Source organism: Carcharodon carcharias, chromosome 5 (genome assembly GCF_017639515.1).
Source record: "Carcharodon carcharias isolate sCarCar2 chromosome 5, sCarCar2.pri, whole genome shotgun sequence".
Lineage (NCBI taxonomy): Eukaryota > Metazoa > Chordata > Chondrichthyes > Lamniformes > Lamnidae > Carcharodon > Carcharodon carcharias.
Genome location: NC_054471.1, coordinates 125,845,634 through 125,870,409, shown reverse-complemented (window position 1 = coordinate 125,870,409; position 24,776 = coordinate 125,845,634). Strand labels below are relative to the sequence as shown.

At 40.9% G+C, this 24,776-nt stretch overlaps 1 protein-coding gene across 1 annotated transcript in view; it reads left to right on the top strand.

The window, feature by feature from the left end:
• The window catches only part of rnf217 (ring finger protein 217), a 130,023-nt gene that overhangs the window by 104,741 nt on the left and 506 nt on the right, over positions 1–24,776 (top strand). The window contains exon 5 of the mRNA XM_041188334.1: positions 8,962–9,033. Within this exon, the coding sequence (XP_041044268.1) occupies positions 8,962–9,033 (72 nt within the window). The remainder of the gene's footprint in view (positions 1–8,961; positions 9,034–24,776) is intronic.

Here is a 24,776-nt window from a genome sequence, read left to right as displayed (position 1 = left end):
TCTCCATTCTTCCTGCCAAAATGAAACACTTCGCATTTCTCTGCATTAAATTTCATCTGCCACTGTCTGCCCATTCCACCAACGTATTTTTGTCCCTTTTGAAGTTCCACACAATCCTCCTCATGAGTCACAATATTTAAAATTTTGTATTATCTGCAAATTTTGAAATTGTGCCTTGCATAACAAGGTCTAGTTCATTAATATATTTTAGGAGGAGTGGGAGTCCTAAAACCGATCCCTGGGGAAGTGCACTATAAACCTTCCTCACCTCCACTGTGGTGGAATATTGTCACAAGACCCCGTGAATGCCCAACATAAAAAGGCAGAACGGATAACAGATGGAAAAAGTGATCCCAGTGTTGTCAACAGCAGATTATTTATCGAGAGTTGGTGTAAACACTGTTTTGAAATGTTTCTGTAAACTTAATGAAGCCTAATAAATAGCTGAAAATAAATAAATAAATAAATAAACCTTCCTCCTGCTGGAAAAACAAGTGTTCACTTTGTTTCCTGTCACACTCCCAATTTTGTAGCCATGTTGCTACCGTCCCTTATTTCATGAGCTCTAACTTTGCTCACAAGCCTGTTATGTGGCACCTTATCAAACGCCCTTTGGAATTCCATATCCATCAACTGCACTACCCTCATTAGCCCTCCCTGTTACCTCACCAGAAAACTCGAGCAAATTAGTTAAACATAATTTGCCTTTAACCAATCCATGCTGGCTTTCCTTGCCCAAGTGACCATTAATTTTGTCCCAAATTATTGTCTAAAAGTTTCCCCAACATCAAGGTTAAACTTAAACTGGTCTGTTGTTTCTGTGCTTATCTTTGTAGCCTTTTTTGAACAAGGGTGCAATATTTGCAGTTCTCCAGCCCTTTGGCAGACCCCTGAGTCTAAGGAAGATTGGAAAATTATGGCCAGTGCCTCTGGAATCTCTACTCTCACTTCCTTCAGCATCCTTAACTGCATCTCATGTAATCCTTGTGCGTTATTAAGTACAGACGGCAAATCCAATGACTCCACCTTATCAATTTTAAACCCTTCAAATGTCTGAACTAACCTCTTTCACCAAGACCTGTGCAGCATAATCTTTCTTGATAAAGACCTGCAAACTATTAATTTAATACCTCAGCCATGCCTCCTGCCTCCATGCATAAATCTTCTCTTTGGTCCTTAATCGGCCCCACTCCTCCTCTTACCATCTTTTCACTATTTATATACCCATAGAAGACTTTTGGATTCCCTTTTATATTAGCTGCCAGTCTCTTATACTCTTACTTTGCATCTCTTATTTGCTCTTCGATTCCACTCTGAACCCTCTATATGTGGTCTGGTTCTCGATTGAATTATCCAACTGACATTTGTCATAAGCAATTTTTTTCTGCTTCCTCATAATCTCTGTCTCTTTCTTTGCCCCACCCTTTCCTTTTGTGGGAATATACCATGAATATACTTGAACTATATCTTCTTTAAAGGCAATCCATTGTTCAGTTACAATTTTGCTGCTAGTCTTTGATTCCAATTTATCTTGGCCAAGTCCATTCTTACCCCATTAAAGTTGACTTTCCTCCAGTTAACTATTCTTACTCTAGATTACTCCTTGCCCTTTTCCATAGCCAACCTAAACCTTATGATACAATGATCACTGTCCCCAAATGTTTCTCTCACTGACTCTTGATCCATTTGGCCCACCTCATTCCCAAGAACCAGGTACGGCAGTGCCTCCTTTAGATTGGAAATGTAGCTGCTGTAGAAAATTCTCCTGAACACACTTCAGGAACACTTGCCCCTCTCCGCCCTTTACATTATTAATATCCAGTCCACATTCAGATAATTAAAGTCCCCCATAATAATGACCCTATAATTCTTGCACTTCTCTATAATTTCCTTGCAAATTTGTTCCTTTACATCTTTCCCTGTAGCTGGTGACCTATAGACTACACTGAGCAATGCAATTGCATCTTTTTTATTCCTTAGTTCTAGCCAAATAGATTCTGTCCTTGTCCCATCTGGGACATCCTCTGTTTCCAGAACTGCAATGTTCTCCTTAATCAATACTGCCACCCCTCCTCCTTTCTACCATTTCCTATCTTTCCTGAGCACCTTGGCCTGAATTTTCCCAAGCCTTAGCCAAAATAGCACCAGAATCCGAAAGCCCCACCCTCATATCTGGCACTATTTTTTCCAATGGGTAAAAGAGGGCAGGATATCTTTCACACATCTGCAGTTTATGCAGGCAATGGCACATTTAAAGGGCAGCTGCTTTCACACAGTAGCAATTTTGGTCACCCAGCTTTCTGAAACATGACTCGTGGGCTTTACAAGTTTGATTGAAAGATCTGAAACCATCAAAGTTATTTGGAGAGGTGAGGTACCCCATGAGATTAAGAGTAGGCATGAATGTGGATAAAAAGTGGATAAGGTCTGTGTGACTGTCAAGCTGTGAAGTTATTTAAATCCCCTGCCTTTTAAAGTTTGGGGAAAAAAACAGCCTGTAGTTGAAAAAAAATCCATGCTTGCAATTTCAATATATGTTTTTTGACATAAGCCTGAGTGCTATCATTACAGTATTATTTGTGTTTGACTGCTTCTGCAACCTACATTATCACAGTGGGAGGCCTGTAAGTTCACAGTTTGATTGACAGTTCCCAGTGATTGTAATGAGATTAGCTGTTTGGATGTGGGGCTATGACTATAAATGTTTGTCTTTATAAGGGATTATCTACTTGAAGAGATTTAAAGGTATTGAATAGGCGTTTATCAATGAGAGTTATTTTATCGTCGTGAAGTCTATAATAGATATTTTGTTTTACTTCATCTCACCATGGCACCTGATGTCTCCCCATGGTTGATGCTGGGTGAGTTGACAAGGAGGGTATAAGGAGAAAGGGCAGTGGGTGAGAGTGTAGGGTTTGGCATGAGATGGCACGAAGTTGGCATAGGGGCTGTAAAGGGCCATGGAGATGAGTAGGGGTGTCATAGGTTGACATGAAGGGTATGAGGAGCTATGGGAATGGGTAGTGGGGCATAAGTTGGCATGGAGAGTATGAGAGGCCATGGAGGGTTGGTAGAGGGGCATAAATTGGTATGGAGGGTATGAAAGGCCATGGAGGTGGATAAATGGGCCTGGAGCATGTGTAGGGTCAAGGTGTGTGAAGAGTGAGGGTTAGAAAGCTGTATTTTTGTTGTACTGTTTTTATTAGAACTGGAATGAACTTTTAAACATTGGACATCCCTGCATGGCTGATGTTGTGCCTGCCTCCGCACTGTTCCCATGGGAGATGAGCCCAAAAACTCTAGCTAGCGCGCACCCACCCACCCACACACCGCTACCCACCCACCGTCACCCCCAACCACCGTCATCCCCACACACACACACCACCGCCCCCCCCCCCCCCCCCCCCCCCCCCCCAACCCCCACCCACACACCGGCCAAAGGAAAATCCAGTGGCACTTTTGCCTAAGCCAGGTTTGCGGAGTCAGAAAATTTTCCTGCTCTGCGCACCCAACTCAAGAGCAAAAATTCAGGCCTGTGTATCTAAAAATATTTAGTACCCGGTCCTACCCTTTTTTAAATGTTATCGCCATCAGATCATACTTCCACATGGCTACCTGTGTCTGCAACTCAGCAATCATCTTTGCAACAATCCACACATTCACATGCATGCATTGCAACCCTAATTTTGACTTCATTACTTCCCTCTTGCCTTGAACTTACCTAATAGTGTACCTTACTATTTCCTACTAGTACTATCTGTCTCTCCCAATATACTTTGCACCCAGGTATCCCTCTCTAGTATTACCTTCTAGTTCCCACACCTCAGCCGGAATTGTTTAAAGCCTCCCCAATCGCACAAGCAAGGAATTTTATCCCGGCTCTGTTTAGGTGCAATCTGTCTGGCCTGTACAGTTCCCATCACCCCCAAAACTGATCCTAATGGCCCAAGAATCCAAAGCCGTCCCACATGCACCTTTGTTCCAGAAATACATTCATCAGCTCCATCCTCCTATTTCTGTACTCACATGCATATGGTACCGGGTGTAATCTGGAGATTATTACTTTTGAGGACCTGCTTTCTAATTTCCTACCTAGCTCCCTAAATTCTGACTGCAGAACCACATCCCTTTTTCTACCTATGTCATTGCATTGCTGCCATGTGGATCGCGACTGCTGGCTGTTCACTCTTTCCCCCAACCCTCCCTTTCCCCCTCAGAGTGCTCTGAAAGCTGTTCAGTGACCTCCTTGATCCTGGCACCAGAGAGTCAGCATAGCATCCTGGATTCACACCTGCGGCCGCAGAAATGCCAGTCTGTGTTCTTTACTTTTTAGTACTTGCACCACTGGATGGCCCAGACATTGATTTGATCTTCCAGGGTCTGTGGAGGTTCATCCACTCCACTGAGCAATTTCCACGCAGCGTCATTGACCCAATAGATCCAGTGCACACCTGCATATGTTCAACTCACCATCGGTATGAAACAGCAGCTGGAGAGGCAGATCCAGTTTTTTCCAGTCATGTGGCTTTCTCAACACTATAAGGTATCATTGATTGCATTTACATAACTATTTGTGCACTGCAGTCAGTATCCTCCCTTTTATCAACAAAGTATTGCTGCACCCTCAATAGTCAGATGCATGTGACCACTGCCAAAAAAAATATATGTTGATGCTCAGTATCTAGGGCATCCTCACAATGCACATAACTTGAGGGAATTAAGATCGCCCTCAATGTTCAAGAATGCAAGTTTGGCTTTGGGTGATATGGGCTATAACCATGGGTTACTGCTCTCGTGAAACTCCTCAGATATTGCAAAATAGAATCTACCGTGAATCATATTTGCTAGGCAGAAATATGTTGGGACAGCATTTTAGTCTCCTAAGTTAATTACATTTAGACCAATAATGCTTTCTTTCCTACATTACAGCAGTGGTTGTATTCAAAAGTACTGTAGTTAATTTAAGCACTTTGACATGTCCTATGTTGTGAAAGGCGCAATATAATTGCAAGTCTTTTTTTAATTTGAGACAAAATGTGCTGTGTTTCTGTGACTCCGCTTAGAAAGAAAAAGCCCATTTTAGGCTAGTTGACCATGTTTATCACCTTAGTAATTCTTCAAAACCAAATTTCCCTGATGATGGGGAATATGGGAAAGACTGAGCAAACAAAACGCAAGGGAAATTTGAAGCGATTCACCTTTGTGAATCATTTTTTTCTTCAAAGTTTCCTCACCTTCTATCCTTAAGGCCCCCTTAAAACCTGCATTGGGAGATAGCACTGAGTTTATCATAACTTCACTATAATTGATTTTCCTACTCATACATGCTCATACGCAGGGAAGAGCTGATGAGGAAATCACAGACCTTCAAACCCCGATTTCTCAGTCCATTAATATAAATGACATTTGTGCTTTCCAGACTAGTACCCACTGTGAGTGCTACTTCTTACAAGGGATGTTGAATCTGCAATACTCTTTTGTGCTCAGTTTCCATGCAGTTTACATCATCTGCAGTTTGAGGGAGGTGCGTAGGTTTCTGCTTCCACACCTGCTGTAACGCTGCACTGAGTAAGTTTGCAGAAAGTACACACGAATAACTGAGGAATTTCCTACTCTCCAGTTTTTCTCTGCTGTTATGAGAAATTTGTCTAATGATGTATTGCTAGCTGACACTGTGTGATGGTTACAATTTCCAGCTGAAGAAGTGCAAGAGACAAACACAACCAAGGCTTCGGTTACATTGGGTTAATTTCTTCCTGAAAGTGCAGAAATTGTACAACAAATTCAAGGAGCTGAGCAAAGATCAGGCACACTTTACCTGGCTAGGCTTTAAAGGGTGATGAGGTGAAGGATTGCAAAATTTCACAAGTATGCAAGATACTCAGAATTCAGCAAAAATAGAAATGAATATCAGCTGACTCTATTGGTAGCACAGTTGTAGCTGAGTCAGAAGATGATGGGCCTGAGTCCAGGTTCACCAATTCAGTGCAGTACTGAATTAGCGTTGAAATTGTTGGAGTTGCTATCTCCTGGACAAGAATTTGATCTGAAGCAGTATCCAAAGAGATGTTAAAGCTCTGTGAATATTTTGAAAGGCAGGCTTTCCCCTCAACCAGCGCCACCAAAATCCGATTAAATCAATTCATTCTTTTCTTTTGTGCCTCCATAAAACAATGACTGCCCTTCCAAAAGATAGCCAATACAGGTTCATGAAATGGATCTCTTGCCAAAGTAATGGTTTTTGAGGGTGTGACAAAAGAGCTTGCTGGAGGTAAGCCAGTGAATGTGGTGCTTTTTTTTGTTATAGAAACTTTTAGCACATAAGGAGGTACAAGCTCTTTGAAAGAGCGCTTGTGCTTAATCCCATCGCCCCACTTTTTGTCCATAGCTCCATAAATTCCTCATCAAGTACCCGTCAATTCCCTTTGAAAATTATTTATGGAATCATCTGCCACCACCTTTTCAGGGAGAGCATTCAAGACCCTGACAACTCTTTAACTGGAAAAAAATTCTCCTCAACTTCCCTCTAGCTGCTTTGCCAATGATTTTAAATCCATGAGCTCGGGATCTAACTGTACTTGGATTTCAGTAGGCTGTTGAGATAGTTCTTCTAGAAAGGCTGGAACTGAAAATAAGGAAGGCAGGAAACAGTGGAAATACGTTGCAATGAATAAGTAAATATTACAATGAATAAGTAATTGGTTGGCAGGAGGGATATAAACAGAAAATGCTGAAAATACTTAGGTCAGGCAGCATCTTTGGAGAGAGAAGACAGTTACTGTTTCAGGTTGATGACTTTTCAACAGAACTTGACAGCAGGATTTGGATATACTAGGGAATTAGGCAGACAGGTGGCAGATAAAATGTAAAATGCTTCACACGAGGACAAAAAAATCTAGGAAGGCACTATTATTTAAATAGAAAACAATTTGTTTGGAAAACAAAAGGAACCTGAGGATTCTAATTAATAAATTGATGCTATCACAACACTGTTTAGTGGCTGACAGTAAAGCAAATCAGATGTTGGGATATATCAAAAAGTCAATATTGTACCAAATATAGTGAGGTAATTCTGCCACTTAATAAATTGGCCTGGCCACTCTTTAGAATACAGTACACTGTTCTGATCACCTTGGTACAAAAAGGAAATCATAGCTATTGAATGAATATAGAAAAGAACATCTAGAATGTTTGAGGGGATGGAAGAATTGGATTATTCTGAGCAATTACGTAATTTAGATAAGCTCTCAATGGAAAAAAGAGAGTTGAGAGGTAATAAGGGACTGGTTAATTTAGACCATGACAAGTGGTTTCATTTTATCCAGAATGTTGAACCAGCAAACATGACCTGCACTTGAAGGGGAGTAAATTCAAAACTATTCTGCAGAGAAAATATTTCAGTGAGCAAGTGGTCAGTCTATGGAGCAGGCATTCTAGGTCAATGATGGAAGAATATAGTATTGATTCATTTAAGTGCAAATTTGATAAATTTCTTTCAGAATATAATATATTTTGGGATGCAGTTATTAGTCATGACATGTGGTAAATGTAGCATGCTTTGGGAGATGGGGAATTATGGGCCAGTGGTTCCCAAAACTTGCCACCACTGGATAGTTTACTCACTTGGTGTCTGGGACTGTTGTAGATTAAGTGATCAAGATTGATTGCTATGATTACTCAACAACTCTATTATTATATTATGTGACTCTGAGGATGGCAGAAGGCAAACTAGATAGACCTTGGTCTTTTTCGTTAGCAATTTCCATGCTCCTAAAAGTAATTCCTGGTTGAGAGTCATTCTGAGAAGGCCAAAGAAGTTGATGAAATACTGTATGAATGCAAGTTCTTGCTGCCTTTTCCTCTAAAGAGGAGGACACGGAATTATGTACGCTGGAAAGAAAGAAAGCAATAATGTTGGCACAAAGTAGGCAAGGTGATTTGTAGCACAGGTGGTTAATTATTTGGACAATTTAATGAAATTCCAAACCATATGAATGAGCATCTCAAGTGTTTAGTTATGAGCGCAGCTCTCCCAAGTATTTAATAATCCTTTGCAATTTTTAATTGCCTTAAATTGCCAGGCCTTTTTGCAGCAATAGTATGTCCAAGAAGCTAAAAGTATCCATCACTACACTGGTGTAAATTTGTCCATCTCTTTGCCAGCTAGTGAGATTGTACCAAGTTCTAGGCAGTTTTGTGCTGTGAGCCTGTACGCATCAGCAGCAGGATTAGAGTAACTAAGGTAACTATTCATAGTTTAACTGGTTAGAGCAGTGAGCAGCTGATTAGCACAGAGAAGGAAATTCCCTGGATAGAACCCTGATTGGCAATGAGTTAGCTAATCACAGTAATATTGGTAGTATGTTAGTCCTAATTGCTGATCCACTACTGGGGAGTGGATAAATTAGCATTGAAATGGCACAGTCATGATCCTCTCACTCTTTTCCCCCAAATAGCCTGCAGACACTCACCACCCAGGCTTATCTGAAAAGAATGGGCACCAGTTATACACAGTGAAATCAGAAGAGTAAGAGAGAAAAGAGACAGAAAGAAAGAGGGTAAAATGAGGAATAGCATTGGCTTATTTTTGTGTAGACAACTAAGAGATGCTTGCATCAATTCTTGCAAGTCCCACAGATTGTGTTCTCCTCTTTCTCCACAATTTACAAAATATAGGTTGACTTTTCTTTGAAAAAAAGAAGCAATTACCACTTCTAATATTCAAAATGTCAACTTTACTGCAGAGATTATGCTAGGCTTATTTTGACCGTCACTATTTTTGATATGAAAATTGAAATGTAATGCCAAGACCATTGTGTGTTTGTGTGTGTGCACCCAAGTTCTGATAGTACAAGTCCTTTGCAATTATAAATAGGTTTGTGTCTTATCTCTCGAGTGATCTATGGAAGGAAGGATATAGCTTTAACTACAATTTTTCTAATAACAGTTCTTGTTTTACAGCTGGAAAGTTGCTTCTTGTTCCCTTGATGCTGGTGTTGGTGGTGGTACTAGGAGCCATAACATTTGTAGTAGGTAAGGCACAGAGCCTTTATTTTGTGATTTCATTGGTGCAGCTAATCTTGAATTAATATTTTAATGAATGTTCTGGAAGTTAATTGAAACACTTTGACTTCAGATGAGAGATTTTGTGACAAATGCCCTTGTAACAGTGATTATTGTACAAGTTCAGTGTGTTTCACTCATCCATTTATTCATTTGATATCAGCTTTATGTCTTCTGAATTAAAGATTATTATTGTTATTTAGACATTTACGGAAATTGTTGTTGCAAATGCTTATTAAGCAGCATTGCAGTAGTTTGAAAGCTGCAGATGGAACTCTGATAGAAATTTTGCCTGGGCCCATTTTCAGCATGTGTCAAAACACACCTGACATCCCAAAATTGGGCCTTGGACTTATCTATATCTTTGGGTTGAGCTACTGGTATCTCCACAGAGAGCCCACATCATGGGTAAAATCACTTTTGCTGACAGATTAGTTCTGGGCAGTGTGGTTGGATAGGACAATTGCTGGGCAGGAGAGAGTATGCTGTCGAGGCAATCACCAGGACTATGAAATTGGGGGTGGGGGTCACTCTTGATCCTGCTGGCTCCACTGAAAAATTTAATTGGGGCCACCAAGGAATCTTCAAAAGAGCAAGCCCGATTCCTACCCCACACATTGGTAAGAATATTTTATAGAGGAACCCTGAACGAGAAATTAGGCTCTTCATTAATATATTTAAGGGGTCTAATGTCTGTTTCAGGCTGCTACCTGGGTTGCCTAAAAAATGGCTCCCATGAATTTAACAGCAATGCCAACAGCCCAACCTCTAAATTGTTCCAGTTCCACCCAGAGAATGTCCAGAATGCATACTGATTTGTATCTCTGTGTCCAGACAATTAAAGGATACCACATTGCTCTGAAAGTGGTGTAATTTCAATTGAATAAAATGCCAAGTCATCATTAGAAAACATACTGCCTATGTTTTGTTAATACCGGTGAGGAAGTTGGTGGTGTCATTCAGAATAATTACTGGTTTATCCTGTCTTGATCTACAATGTTTTCCTTAAACCTCTTCTAAATATTTTGTGAAAGCTTGAACAATATTTCTACTGTGAACCACAGGTAGCTGCATAGAAGATATATGAATAGATTCCATTCTTAAATTTGAGCACAGTTTGGGACCCGAGCCTTTTTTTGACACAAGAACCTTTGTATAGCCAGGCTTCAATAAAATTTGATTATTTTAAAAAACATAAGAGACAGAAAAATGGGAAGAAGTGGTCTTGACTTCTTGAAATCTTTTCACAATCAACACCAGTTCTGGAGTAAATGAAAAAAGGAAATTCTAAGGTTTAAAGAGTGACTTCCTATTGTTAACAGCAAGTTTCAAGTCTGGTCTTGTTTTGAAAGGAGAATTTTTTTTTTACTAAATCATAGACTTTGTGGCACACACTATTTGAGTGCAGGTTGGCTTGTTCTTTCAATTTGTAGTTAATTATGGAAATCTGGAAACCAGAGAACTAAGGAATTAGTAAACTATGGCATAGTGTGTGGGCTTGGAGAGAAATTAAAGAAGCAAAAAGGAAGTGGTGCTGATTTCCTCCTATCTTTTAGATTATTCCCCTCCACAACTAGCCTTTAAACTACATCCCATAGGCAGGCACGTGCTCAACTCGTTTTGGCATAAAACAGTGCATGGTGACATCAGGCGAGCATCCTTACATCTTCGTGCACTCGCGTGATATTTCGGTCGGTGGGTGGGCACGAGAGTCAGCAGTGCACCCGCCGACAATTAAGAGGCCTATTCAGGCCCTTAATTAATTAATTAAAACATATATTAATTGCTGCACATCCAATAAATCGTCCGAATCGGCCAGGCGGCCTTTTGATTTTTTTTTTAGCAAACCTCATCTGCGGGTGGAATGAGGATTCCACAATTAAATCAAAAATAACTAAATATTTGGGCAGAATTTTTATTCTTTTCATGTTATTGTGAGTTAACCCCATGTCGGGACATTTTTTTCAGGTTTTAAAAGTCTTTATTTTTGATTTTAAAATTGTTCAGTTCCCTGAGGCAGCTCCCTGCCTTCAGGAGCTTTCAATGCGCCCCTGCCCCCCCGTGCATGCGCAGACTTTTGAGCTTGCACTCTTGCTGCCCCCACCCTGGCAGCACTGAACTTCTCAGTATGCTGTTAATTAGCCAGCCAGCATGAAATCGCAGGTGGGGGTCAATCACAGGTGGCGGGCAGTTCCCCAGTCGCTCCTGGGCCTGCCCACCATGCCCACCCAAAAATCGCATCCATGGGCATGCAGATGAATGCCGTGCCATTATTTGCCTGCCCAAATTTACTCTATGGTACTGCTGCAAGTGTGATAGTAGTGATGTTAGATTTATGTTATGTGTCTCTGTCATAAAGTCAGAGGTGGTGCTGTTCACTGATGATTGCCTGCATGCAGCAATACCTGGACAATGGGCTTGGGCTGAGAAGGGGAAAGTAACTTGTGTATCTCGCACGTACTATGCAATGACCTTCCCGAACAAGAAAGAGCCTTTTTTGAACTATTCACGGGATGTGAGCACCGCTTGCCAGCATTTGTTGCCATTGCTAATTGCCCTTGAGAAGGTGGTATTGAGTCACCTTGAATCACTGCAGTCCATGTGGTGCAGGTACACCCACAATGCTGTTCGAGACAGAGTTCCAGGTTTTAACCCAGTGATAATGAAGGAATGGCAATATAGTTCCAGGTCAGGATGATATGTGGCATGGAGATGATGAGGCGCCTGCTGCCTTTGCCCTTCTAGGTGGTGGAGGTTGTGCATTTTGGAGGAACTGTCAAAGAAGCCTTGACGAGTTGCTGGAGTGCATTTTGTATATGGTACATACTACTGCCACTGTGTGCTGGTTGTGGATTGGGTGCCAATCAAGCAAGCTGCTTTGCTCTTGAGTGCTGTTGGAGCTGCATTCAATCATTCAAGTAGCGAGTATTCCATCACCCTCCTGTTTTGTGTTTTAGAGAGCGTGGAAAGGCATCAGGTGAGTTACTAGATACATAATATCCAGCTCCGTATCTACTCTTTTAGTCACAGTATTTATGTGGCTGGTCCAGTCAAGCTTTCAAGTCACTAGTGACCTCCAGGATGTTAATGTTGGGGGATTCGACAATAGTAATGGAATATTAAAGGGAGATAGTTAAACACTCTCTCGGTGGAGATGGTCGTCAAATAGCACTTGTTTCTGTGAATTCACCGCTACCCCTTAACACTAAATGGCATTGCCATGGCAAAGTCTCCCATTCCAGGGGTCAGCATTGACTGGAAGCTCAGGCGGATCAGCCACATAAATGCTTTTGCCACTGGAGGTTAAAGACTGGATATTTTGTGGGGAGTGACTCACTTCCTGACTCCCCAAAGCCTCTCCACCACTTGCAAGGTGCAACTCAGTATTACAATGGAATATTATCTATTTGCCTGAATGGGTGCAGTTGCCATGACTTAAACACATGCACAAACAACGGAGTCTTGCCTTAATCAAGATAAGTTAGCTCTGTAACAAAAACAGAAACAGAAATATCTTGAAAAACTCAGCAGGTCTGGCAGCATCAGCAGAGGAGAGCACAGTTGACGTTTCGAGTCCTCATGACCCTTCAACAGAACTAAGTAAAAATAGGAAAGGGGTGAAAATGGCTCTGTGATTGTTCTAGGCAGGGTGGAGTAACGTACTCATCTGATGGGATTGTTTACTTGCAATAACCGTCCAAAAATAAGATTCTGGCTGTTTGATTTCAATCCATTATGAGATTTGATATTTGCAGAGCAATAAGGTGTCATCCACTGGCTCAATGAGTTTAGACAAGAAGTACTGAGTCATACAGAGTCAGAAGTTGCAACGTTGCATTACTGGTCTATTCAGCTGATCTCAGTTGGCAAAGAGCAGCAGAGGACAAGTCAGACATAGTTTCTAGTCCCGATCACCATAAATGCTTTTGTGTGGACTTCGGGTGAAGAACGTTGAGAGGATCTGGCTGTACACCTCTGAATATTCCCCAAGAGCAAAGTAGACTTTTTGGGTTTTTTTTTTTTGCAGTTTACTGAGGAAGAAATGTGCAGAGTAAAACTTCTCAGACTAGATTTTCTGGTACAGGTTCGGTTTATTTCTGAATGGCTAGAAACAGGTGAAAATCTCATCTGAAGTTTAGTGCCCTGTTTGCACAGCCTGTTTAGTTCATAATCATAGTTGTTCATAGTTTCAGATACATTTTTGGGTATGTGCCATTGTCAGTTGTCCCTCAACTCAAGGATGATGTCTACTCAGCATCGCAAAATTCTGCCACAGCTCTTCTTGTGACTGAACAAACCGATTATTGACCCACAGATCTCTGGGAATGGGGTTATATGCAGAGAGCTAATCAAATATCAGGTCTGGAAAATTCCAGTTCAAGTGAAATTTCAAGGAAAATGAATGCTTAAAAAGTGCCAGAATAGGAGGCCAATATTTCTTGGTCTTGGCAAAAGGCAGTTCAACCTATTTCAAGTCAAGTTTAAAGAAAATGAAAAGAAGTCTAATTAGAAGTGTGAAACTGAGTTGATAAGCAAATAATTGATAACCCTGGTATTCAGTCTGCTGTTGGCTCCTGACATGGAAGTGATCCTAAATGAAAGTGTTGCCAAAAGGTACTCTTTTTGTAACTGTGGATCAACACTGTACCATGCCTGGAAGGAGGCAGATACAGCTGCTTTGACCTAGCAGCTGGTGAAATAGCTCTACACCTGGTTTGATATTAACTTAAAGCCTATAAATACAGTTCCCCATGGTTACTGCCAGCTTGGTAGTTGTGTCAAAATCTGCAGATGTATTTGGTGACACAGTAACTATTCTTTGACCCTTCAACCGTGGCTCCTAGCTGGTAGCACAGGATTGATAAATTTCCCCTACAGCTTATTTTTCTTCCTCTTCTTGTGAGGAAATACTCATTCTTGCTTGGCAGCAACCCATAGTGGCATTGTTATTTAACGATGCAATATGTTGGAATATGAATGTGTATAGTCCTTGGCAGGATACTGTGCCAATGTCATAATAAAAGGCTCATGAGAAATACTGGTCTTGTATTCTGTTTATGGACGTGCTTGGTCAGGAAAACTGTTATTGTCTGTTTACACAGCCAACCTAATTTGCAGCCATTATTTCCTAATTGTTTTTCTAGTTTCGTGTTTGTTTTTTATGGTAAATTTTATTTGATAGAACTGTATCAAGCAATTCTTATTTTCCTGAAATAAAAAGGGAAAATTCAAGGAAACACAAAGTTAGGTCAGTCAACACCTGTAAAGAGAAAAGACAAGTTATGGCATTTTAGATGTCCATCCCTCATCATGTCTCTGAACTGTCTGCTGATCTTCCCCTTCTTTTTCATCTTTACTGTTTGGTAGCCCAGAATACACATCAGCAATTGTGCCATTTCCCTTCCTAATATCTGTCCATATGGTTCTGCCTCAATACAACCAAAGAATATTCTAGTACTGTACCATTCTCTGTACATCTGTTATTTAAATGATCTTTATTATTGCTAGAGTAAGTTATGTAAGACTAAGTAGAGATTGTTAGACCTAGTCAAATAAGTGGTCTGCAAAAGATTTCCTCATTTTGGCTCAGTGCTGAACTCTTATCCCACCACCATCTTCTCGAGGGCAATTATGGATGGGCAACAAACGCTGGCTCTGCCATTGCTGCTCACATCCCATGAATGAATAAAAAAATTGTTGAGTCAGATGGACATGGGCTCAAGTCCCAATACAGAGACTTGAGCACACGATTAAGCCTTACACTTCAAAGCAGTATTGATGCTGTCCTTTTGGGTAAGGCGTTAAACTGAAACCTTGTTTGCACTCTCATGTATATGTAAATGATTCCATGGTAGTATTTGAAGAAGAACAGGGGAGTTCTTGCAGTGTCCTAGCCAATATTTATTCCTTAACCAACACCTAAAAACAATGATTTGATCATTTATTTCATTGTGTTTGGAAATTGCTGTGTTTTTATCGTTTCCTACATTACATAAGTGACAACATTTCAAAAGTACTTAATAGGCTGTAAAGCACCTTAGGGATGCCCTAAGGTAGAGGAAAGCTCTATAAAGATGCATATTTTTCTTTAGTTTTTCTAAAATGTTGACAGGGAGCCAATTGTGCACCAGATACAGGATAGTCTCTCTAATTTGTATATTGTTCCTTTCAACAGGGATATTTCAACAAATACTCTTATAGGAAACATGAAAAAAATGACTAAAATATATTGTTTTAAGTACTGAGTATCAGGAGTGGAGCTGAAGATATGATCTTCAGGTTGGCAGCAAGGCCATTACAAATTCAGGATGGACAGATTTTTTTTCCCTAATGAGAAGCCATAGTTAAAGGTTAGGTTCTATAGTAAAGGGCACCACCAAGATAGGAAAGTCCAGACAAATCATTAAGTAATAATTAAGCATGGGTTTAAAAGTCTGAAGATTATGCAAGGAAGGGAGACAGGCAAAGGGTTCTGCAGTTTTGAGGTTGTGACAGGAGTGCATTGGTCAACAGTTACTGTTCTGATGGAGCAATTTTGCAATTGTGCCACCTACTGTGATAAATTGTGGTTTCTCCAGTACTGTATAATCAGTGAGAAAACTCGTTTCCTTATTATGTACTGATTGTTTTCATATTATTTTCTAAAGGTGACTATACAAACAACATTTCCGGAGATCATTTTCTATTTGTTATTAAAATGGTACTGCCTTCATGCATATGTTCAGCAAACCCCTTTTTAATTTTGTATCCAAATGCACAATATAAAAATTTAGTTTGTGTTGAAATGGATATTTCCTGTTGGTATAACGGGGTGCAATTGTTTTGGCTATTTTCCCTCCAAATAAAAGAAAATCAGCAAGCACTTCCATAAAGGCAGTAATCCTTTTAACACTGAGCAAATCCATGACCACTACCATCTAGAAGGAAAAGAGCAGCAAATAGATGGGAACACCATCACCTGGAAATTCCCCTCCAAGTCACTCACCATCCTGACTTGGAAATATATCGCTGTTCCTTCACTGTCACTGGGTCAAAATCCTGGAACTCTCTTCCTAAAGGCACTGTGGGTGTACCCACACCACGTGGACTGCAGCAGCTCAAGAAGGCAGCTCACCACCACCTTCTCAAGGGCAACTAGGGATGGGCAATAAATGCTGGCCCAGCCAGTGGAAGCCACATGCTGTGAGTGAATTTTTAAAAATTATGTATGAAGATATAATTACAGAAAGTAATTAAACCAGATGGCAGTACAGTTGTCAGGCATCATCCTTTCTACTCTTTCCTGTGCCTTTTCTGAAGCCACAACTTCCTTCTGAAGATGCAAAGATCAAAATGGTCTATAGTACTCAATATGAGGCCTTGCCAAAGCCTTGTATGATCCTCTTAATCAGCCCCCAGATTTGAATTGTACAGTCCAGGATTCTGTTAAGTTCCGACACTGTCCTTGAACCTTTAGGCAATAGTCAGTGATCAGTCACAAGTCTCCATCTCTTCCAGCTACATTTAACTTGCACTCGCTCATACTGTATCCAAATCCTACTCACCTACGTGCACAAGTGCACATTACCTAGAATTTGTCATCTTTGGGTTCACTTCACCAAGTTATCCAAATTCAGTTGTAAGCTGTTTCCTTCTTCAAAGGTGCTTATTCTTCTAGACAATTTAGTTTCATCTTCAAATTCAATAACTACACTTTCTATGCCTTGCTCCATATCTTAATAAGCATAACAGATAATACCAAACACTGGGACAACCCATTAAGTGACGGGATTCCAACCTCATTTAAATCCAATCTTTGTTTATTGTCCTTTTAGTCGTTTGGCTAGCCATCTCGCCGTTCCACCATGACAACTGTAAATTGATTTTAAAGTGCACCATGTGGCATTTTATCAAAAGATTTTTGGGAATCCAGGCAGATTTCCTCCATTTAGCATTCAGTGACTACTTCAAAAAACAAAGGCATAAAGTTTTGAAAATATGACCTCTGTTTTCTGAAGCTATGTTGCAATTACCCTATCAAGCCCAAGCGGCTCTGAATGATCAATAATGGCATCCCTAATGCAACAGGACTATAGTTTCCAGTTTTGTGATTTTAATCCTTTTGTAAATAACAGCACATGTATCTTCCTCCAACCATCTAGCACCTCCCTCTCTATTCTCAGTGAGCTTCCCGTTCTAAGTGAACTACTGAAAATAGTTACTGCACCACTCACATTCACAGTCATTTCCTTCACGTTTCTATTACGTCTCGTTCTGGTGTTTGTTTGAAGATGGTTCAGCTGAAAATGATGTTCTAGAGGATCTCCTGGGGCTGCAATGATGAATTCCAACAATTATGATCATCTTCCTGTCTGTGCAGTATTACTTCATCCCTGTAGGGCTTTTCCTTTGACCACAATGTCCCCTGCCACCCCACCCCCTGCCTCCCCCCATCAACCATTGATTTTAGTTTAATGAGGTGTCACCAAGGTGACTCCTTGGTGTCCTGTTTGGTGAAACATTTGTCTTGATGTCAAGGGCAGTTACTTGCCCCTCCCCAACATTCAGCTTTTTTGTTTATGCCAAAATCAATGTTGTGTCAAGGTCTGGAGCTGAGTGACTCTGGTGGAAACTAAATTGGTAGGATGGTAAATAGTGAGGAGGATAGCTGTAAACTGCAGGAGGATATCAATGAACTGTTCAGGTGGGCAGAGCAATGGCAAATGGAATTCAACCTGGAAAAGTATGAGGTAAAGCACTTGGAGAGGGCTAACAAGGCAGGGGATTACACTATGAATGGTAGGACCCTGGAAAGTACTGAAGATCAGTGGGACCTTGGTGTGCATATCCACAGATCCCTGAGGGTAGCAAGGTGGGTAAATTAAATGGCTAAGAAGGCATATGAGATACTTGCCTTTATTAGCTGAGGCACAGAATATACGAGAAGGGAGGTTATGCTGGAACTGTATAAAACTCTGGTTAGGCCACAACTGGAGCACTGCATGCAGTCCTGGTCCCCACATTATAGGAAGGATGTGATTGCACTGGAGAGGGTGCAGAGGAGACTTACCAGGATGCTGCCTGGGCTGGAGGGTCTGAGCTATGAGGAAAGATTGGATAGGCTGGAGTTGTTTTCCTTGGAGCAGCAAAGGTTGAGAGTGTACTTGATAGAGGTGTATAAGATTGAGAGGCATAGAATTGGTGGATAGGAAGACACTTTTTCCATTAGTAGAGGGGCCAACAACCAGGGGGTGTAGATTTATGGTACTTATGCCAAGTATAAAAGTGCATTTAAAGCAAAAAGGTATCTTATCTGAAACAATCAGTGATGTTATACAGCTCTGATCATCTCCTCTAAATCAATTGTGAGCAGGCTGCACTGCCCATTAGAAGTGGATGAGCCAGAAATTCTCAGGGTCAGGACAAGCCAAGGCTGTGCTAAAAATGCAACTTGTTTTCTAAGCCTAACTGATGATCTAACTTGTTCCTTTAATCAACTTCTTCTAAAAAAAATAGGAATTAATAGGGAAAATTTGTTTCTTAAATTTATTAATACAATTCTTCAGTAAATGAATATTTTTCACAAAATGTGATCGAAACACTGAATGCTGTAGACTAGATTTTCCAATCAGCATTATTTTAGCAGTGGGAACTTACGTCATATTAATTATGATCACAGACATTACAATATTGCCAATAGAAAACTCACCTTGAGTAATCAAAAGAGAAGGCAAGACCAGCAGAATACCTTCAGCACAGATTAGTTACCTATCTGTCATTTAAGAAAGAAAAGTTTCAATTGAAATGGTGTCCAGTTGGTGCACTTAAATTCATTATGCATGGCTTTGCTTGGGAATGGACAAAGATTCCCATTCCAGATTATTATATAAGTGCCCTGCAGAAAGGTGCAGAAGTGAGGACAGATAGTAATGGGCTTTTCCGCACCCCCCACCCCAAACAATGGAATAGTCCGTCAGTTTCTTCTGGCTGAGCTTACATGTGAAAATGAACGCTCTTGTCGTACCAATAGGCTATTGCCCATGGAATTGTACTTCAGCATATGTCATCAGTCATGAGAAAGAAAGTGTTAAAATTGAGACACAAAACAATCTTTATTTAAGCATTGTATGCCCTGAAATAGAAAATTACCATCTTGGGTCTGCATTTGAACTTTATCCTGCGTTAAGTATCCACATTATGGGAGCAGTATGAATGTATTCAGGACCAGCTTAGTGCAGTAATGTAGAGCTGAATGCCTTTGCCTTTGAGCTTTCCAGCATCTTGTAAAAAGGTAATAACTGGGTGGGTGTGGCGGTTTATTTTTCAGCTTCATTGCTTGGAAACCTTCATTTATTGCGTTACAAGACGCTGTCTATTACTTATAGTCACAAGATACTTTCAGAATGGCGAGTACGATAGCTGGCTGCCAGCACCCAGAGTTCTTTGTCCATTCTTTACATTTGCCATTATTTCTCAGATCACATCCAAGATTCCCTTGTATGCTACATAGTGGCCAGAACTTCCCAAGGTCCCACACCATTGGCAGAGCCTCAAGTACAGCAGGTGACCGATTGGTGATATAGAGCTTCCAGGGCTTCAAAAAATGCAGCCCATTTTGTGAGTAAGCTCCTCAAAGCCTTGGTGACTGGATGTGGTGAATACTAACAATATTGTATGTCTGCAGGTTCTAAGGCTTATTGATGGGCTTTTTACTGTGAAATTTAAGTGAAGGGTCAAGAATCATAAAATAGTAAAGAGCAACACCAACTTTCAAAAGAATATGAGGGAAATCAGGCTGAACCAGGAAATCTCAATCTCTAGTGATAGACTGTCCACCAATATCCATTACAAACCCACCGACTCCCACAGCTATCTCAACTACAGCTCCTCACACCCCGCTTCCTGGAAGGACTCCATCCCATTCTCTCAGTTCCTTCGCCTCCGTCGCATCTGTTCCGATGATGCTACCTTCAAAAACAGTTCCTCTGACATGTCCTCCTTCTTCCTTAACCGAGGTTTTCCACCCACGGTCGTTGACAGGGCCCTCAACCGTGTCCGGCCCATCTCCCGCGCATCCGCCCTCACGCCTTCTCCTCCCTCCCAGAAACATGATAGGGTCCCCCTTGTCCTCACTTATCACCCCACCAGCCTCCGCATTCAAAGGATCATCCTCCGCCAATTCCAGCATGATGCCACCACCAAACACATCTTCCCTTCACCCCCCCTATCGGCATTCCGTAGGGATCGCTCCCTCCGGGACACCCTGGTCCACTCCTCCATCACCCCCTACTCCTCAACCCCCTCCTATGGCACCACCCCATGCCCACGCAAAAGATGCAACACCTGCCCCTTCACTTCCTCACTCCTCACCATCCAAGGACCCAAACACTCCTTTCAAGTGAAGCTGCATTTCACTTGCATTTCCCCCAACTTAGCCTACTGCATTCGTTGCTCCCAATGCGGTCTCCTCTACATTGGAGAGACCAAACGTAAACTGGGCGACCGCTTTGCAGAACACCTGCGGTCTGTCCGCAAGAATGACCCAAACCTCCCTGTCGCTTGCCATTTTAACACTCCACCCTGCTCTCTTGCCCACATGTCTGTCCTTGGCTTGCTGCATTGTTCCAGTGAAGCCCAACGCAAACTGGAGGAACAACACCTCATCTTCCGACTAGGCACTTTACAGCCTTCCGGACTGAATATTGAATTCAACAACTTTAGGTCGTGAGCTCCCTCCCCCATCCCCACCCCCTTTCTGTTGCCCCCTTCCTTTTTTTTTCCAATAAAATTATAAAGATTTTCCTTTTCCCACCTATTTCCATTATTTTTTTAAAAAAAAAATTTTTTAAATCTTTTATGCTCTCCCCACCCCCACTAGAGCTATACCTTGAGTGCCCTACCATCCATTCTTAATTAGCACATTCGTTTAGATAATATCACCAACTTTAACTTTAACACCTATGTGTTCTTTTGTACTATTGTTGTTGACATCTTTTGATGATCTGCTTCTATCACTGCTTGTTTGACCCTACAACCACACCCCCACTCCACTTCTCTCTCTCTCCACCGCCCACACACACACCTTAAACCAGCTTATATTTCAACTCTTTCTTGGACTCGAACTCAAGTTCTGTCGAAGGGTTATGAGGACTCGAAACGTCAACTCTTTTCTTCACCGCCGATGCTGCCAGACCTGCTGAGTTTTTCCAGGTAATTCTGTTTTTGTTTTTGTTTTGGATTTCCAGCATCCGCAGTTTTTTTGTTTTTAACCAGGAAATAATGAATGGTTAAAACCATTTCTTTTAAGTGCCTATAGATTCTAGGAAGAAAGGTAACTGAAAGAGGTGGGTTTCCACAGTTTGAGTGCATGACAAAGTTTTAGTTAAATTTGGAAATGATGAAATGAGGCAATTTCAACACAATAAGAATTCAGTGGAGATGAAGGACATTTGGATGGCTAACGTGTGCATATATACATATACCTAATGTATATAAAATCAAATATTCTTGTAAATTATTATAGTGTTTGAGATTAACAATATTTTCTCTTCTATGTCACAAGATTCTCATCTGACGTCCCTCAAAATTATTCTAATTAGACTTATGTTGATGGTTACTTATTAGAAGTCTTGTGGGAAGGGATTTAAATTCTCAATAGAACGTAAATGGGGGAAATAATTATAATGTCCATATAATGCAACATGTGCCTAGTCTCAATGAAGTAGGTATGCTAACACATGAGCAGAGTTGTCATTAAACTGTAAGTTTAAGAAGTATACTTTACCAGTTTCGATTGAACCATTGTAGAGATTTTTATTTTGTTGTAGTAACTAATGGAGCAACAGGAACTGGAGGGCAAAACACTTCTCCATTGTCTCTGCAGTGCAAGAATTGTGGGAAACCTCAAGAAATGCCCAAAATTTACCCATTCCAATTTTACAAATAATGCCACTTAAGTGCTTAGTGTGTCCTGTTTACTTTGGCCACATGTTAAATGTTACATTTTTATATCTAAAATATTTTTTAAAAAATTATTGAGGGTGACAAGGCAGGACAATATCAGATGAAATGTAATGCAGACAAATGTAAAGTGTTATTCATAGGAATAAAAAATGGACAACACGTGTAGGTCATGAATGGTGTTAAAAGACTCTCAGGCTCAACATTAAAATGTCACAACAATACAAACTAGTAATTACTAAGCTAATATCCAAACAGTGGAATATAAGTTAGAGAAGATAATTGAACTTTATATTGCCTTAGTCAGACCAAGCTTTGTATGCTTTGGACTTCATTTTCATGTTGGACTTGGGAAACGTAAGTCGGACCATTTCCTGATTTCAGAAAGCTGAACCCATCACATCTGCCTATACCTGCTATATGTTAGTCTCCAGGAGGAGAGACGGATAGGGATTTCCGAACTGCTGAAGCATTGTTGGAGGAGTGTAGGTACCAAGATAGGCTGGTTAGAAGGCCCGCCTCTGCTTGCTTGGACGTTGGCCCAGCTTTCCACATCGTTCTTCTGCTCCCTAATCCTCACTCACCCCCCACCGCCCCCATACCCCTAATTCTCCCTCCATGTCCCTTATATTCCCAATGCACCCATGGCCCCTCATATCACCCATGCTCCTCCATGACCCCATGTATTCTCCATAGCCACACATCCAGTGTACAGCATGTACAATCTTCAGGAGCCAGGTAATAGTAATGGGAAGTCTATGAAATGGGCATGAGAAAAAGTAAACCTCTAACAATTTAATAGAGCTATACTTAAAAAGACAACCATTCATTATGAGAAAGAAAAGCTCCAGACCTATTAAAAAAAAACCTTAAATCCCCTCAAGTGGTTGTTCCGTTGTAACAATAAACAAATATGTCTAATCAGTAACCACATCAAAGACAGATGCTCCTTTAATAATTCTTAAAACTGTCAATCAAACTATGTACTCAACTCCCTGCTGAGATAAATTGTTCATAAGCTTTTGAAACTCAACCAAACATTCATAATAGACTCAGCTGCTGCTCCAGAAATGTAACGTATTGCAACTGGAAAAACAGATAGCTCAGATTTTTTTCTAAGCTACACCAGATATCCTGGCAATCAAAGCAGCCCAGGAGCAGATTGCTTTTTTTTCCTGTGTGAAAGCTGCAGACCTTTTCAAATTTAAAGCACTGTAAATATTTAAATCACTTCAGATGATGACACTAAAGTTCCCAAGCACTGTTTTCTACAGTTTTGAATATATAACACATTCCCAATGGAAAAAATATACTCGAAACGTCTCAACACTACACAATGCTGATCAATGTAATGGTCAACTTACCTTTGCAAGCCTGAGCCCTATGATCAATCACTACAGTAAATACATGTCTAACTTATAATATAACATCTAATAATGACATTCAAAGTTCTCAAAACATTTTACACTCACCTTTCTGACAGATGTTGTTGGGATAACAATTTATCCGAACTCGTCAGCAGACTTCCCCAAAGGTTACCAAGCTCACAAATAGGTTTTCAGAAGCCTTCCAAAACCTGCCATATCTGATGAGAATAATGGGGGTGGGGGGAGAACAAGAAAAAAAATTTCCCCTAGGGCTTTCAAGGGCAGCCCTGATGTCAGAGGATGTGCATGCGGGGTCGTGACCTGACTCTAACCTGACCACCACCTGCTTATGAGAAGATTGTGTGGGCCCATTTTATACTGGAAATTTAAATTCTCTGAGGGGGGGAGAAAACACTAAGGGCAGAATTTTATGCATGACATGCGGGTGGCAGGCCCCACACGTCAGCGCTTAATATGTCGCACGCTGACATTGGGCGAGCATCCCGACGTCAGCGTGTGCCATCGCAATATTTAGCTGGGCGGGCACGTGATGAAGCCCGATGCGTGCCCGCCATTAATTAAAGGCCTTGTTAAGGCCCTTAACTCGGCAATCGACGCCAATTTTGAGGGGCCCGAATGATCTTCGACTCGCTGCACGGGTGCAATTTAGTGGGGGGGGTGTGACTGGAGGCCACCCATGCAAACCGGCAGTGGGGACTGTAAAACTCTCCCATATGAGAAGAGACTGGAGAAACTAGACTTTTAAGTCTGGATAGAAGGTAACTAAAAGATGATCTTATAGAGGTATGTAAGATTATTACAGGTATTGACAAAGTTAACGAGGAATGTTCTTTTCAACTGCCAGACCAGAACAAGTGGTGCAGCTTCTGAAGGAGGATATTTTTTTTGGACAGATATCAAGAAACTCTCGTTCATGACAAAGTGATCAACATGTGGAATAACCATGAAAGCAAAAGCCCTGGAATCTTTTGAGATAATTAGAAGCTGCATTGCTATAACAGGATTTCACTAGAGGAACAATTAAGATGGGCTGAACAGCCTTGCTCATCCATAATGATCTTGTGATTAATCCCACCAAACTCGAAATGCATTTCAAAGTTTTCTTTTGGAATTTATGAAGAAACAACCTGCAAATTTGTTCTGGGTTATACTGAATTTGATGACTTTAAGGGAATGAATGCAAGGACCATTTTATTTTGTTTTTTCAGACTCCAAATTGTAAGCTAATAAATGCAGGAAATCCAAAGTAAATGTTTTATAAAACACCTTTGTATTTTGTCCTGTCAGATGGTAGCCTCTATACATTAACTGGCAACGTAGAACACACAGTGATCTGCACTGCAGCTAGTTTTACAGGGAAAGTATACTCTTAGATGGAGTAGAGCA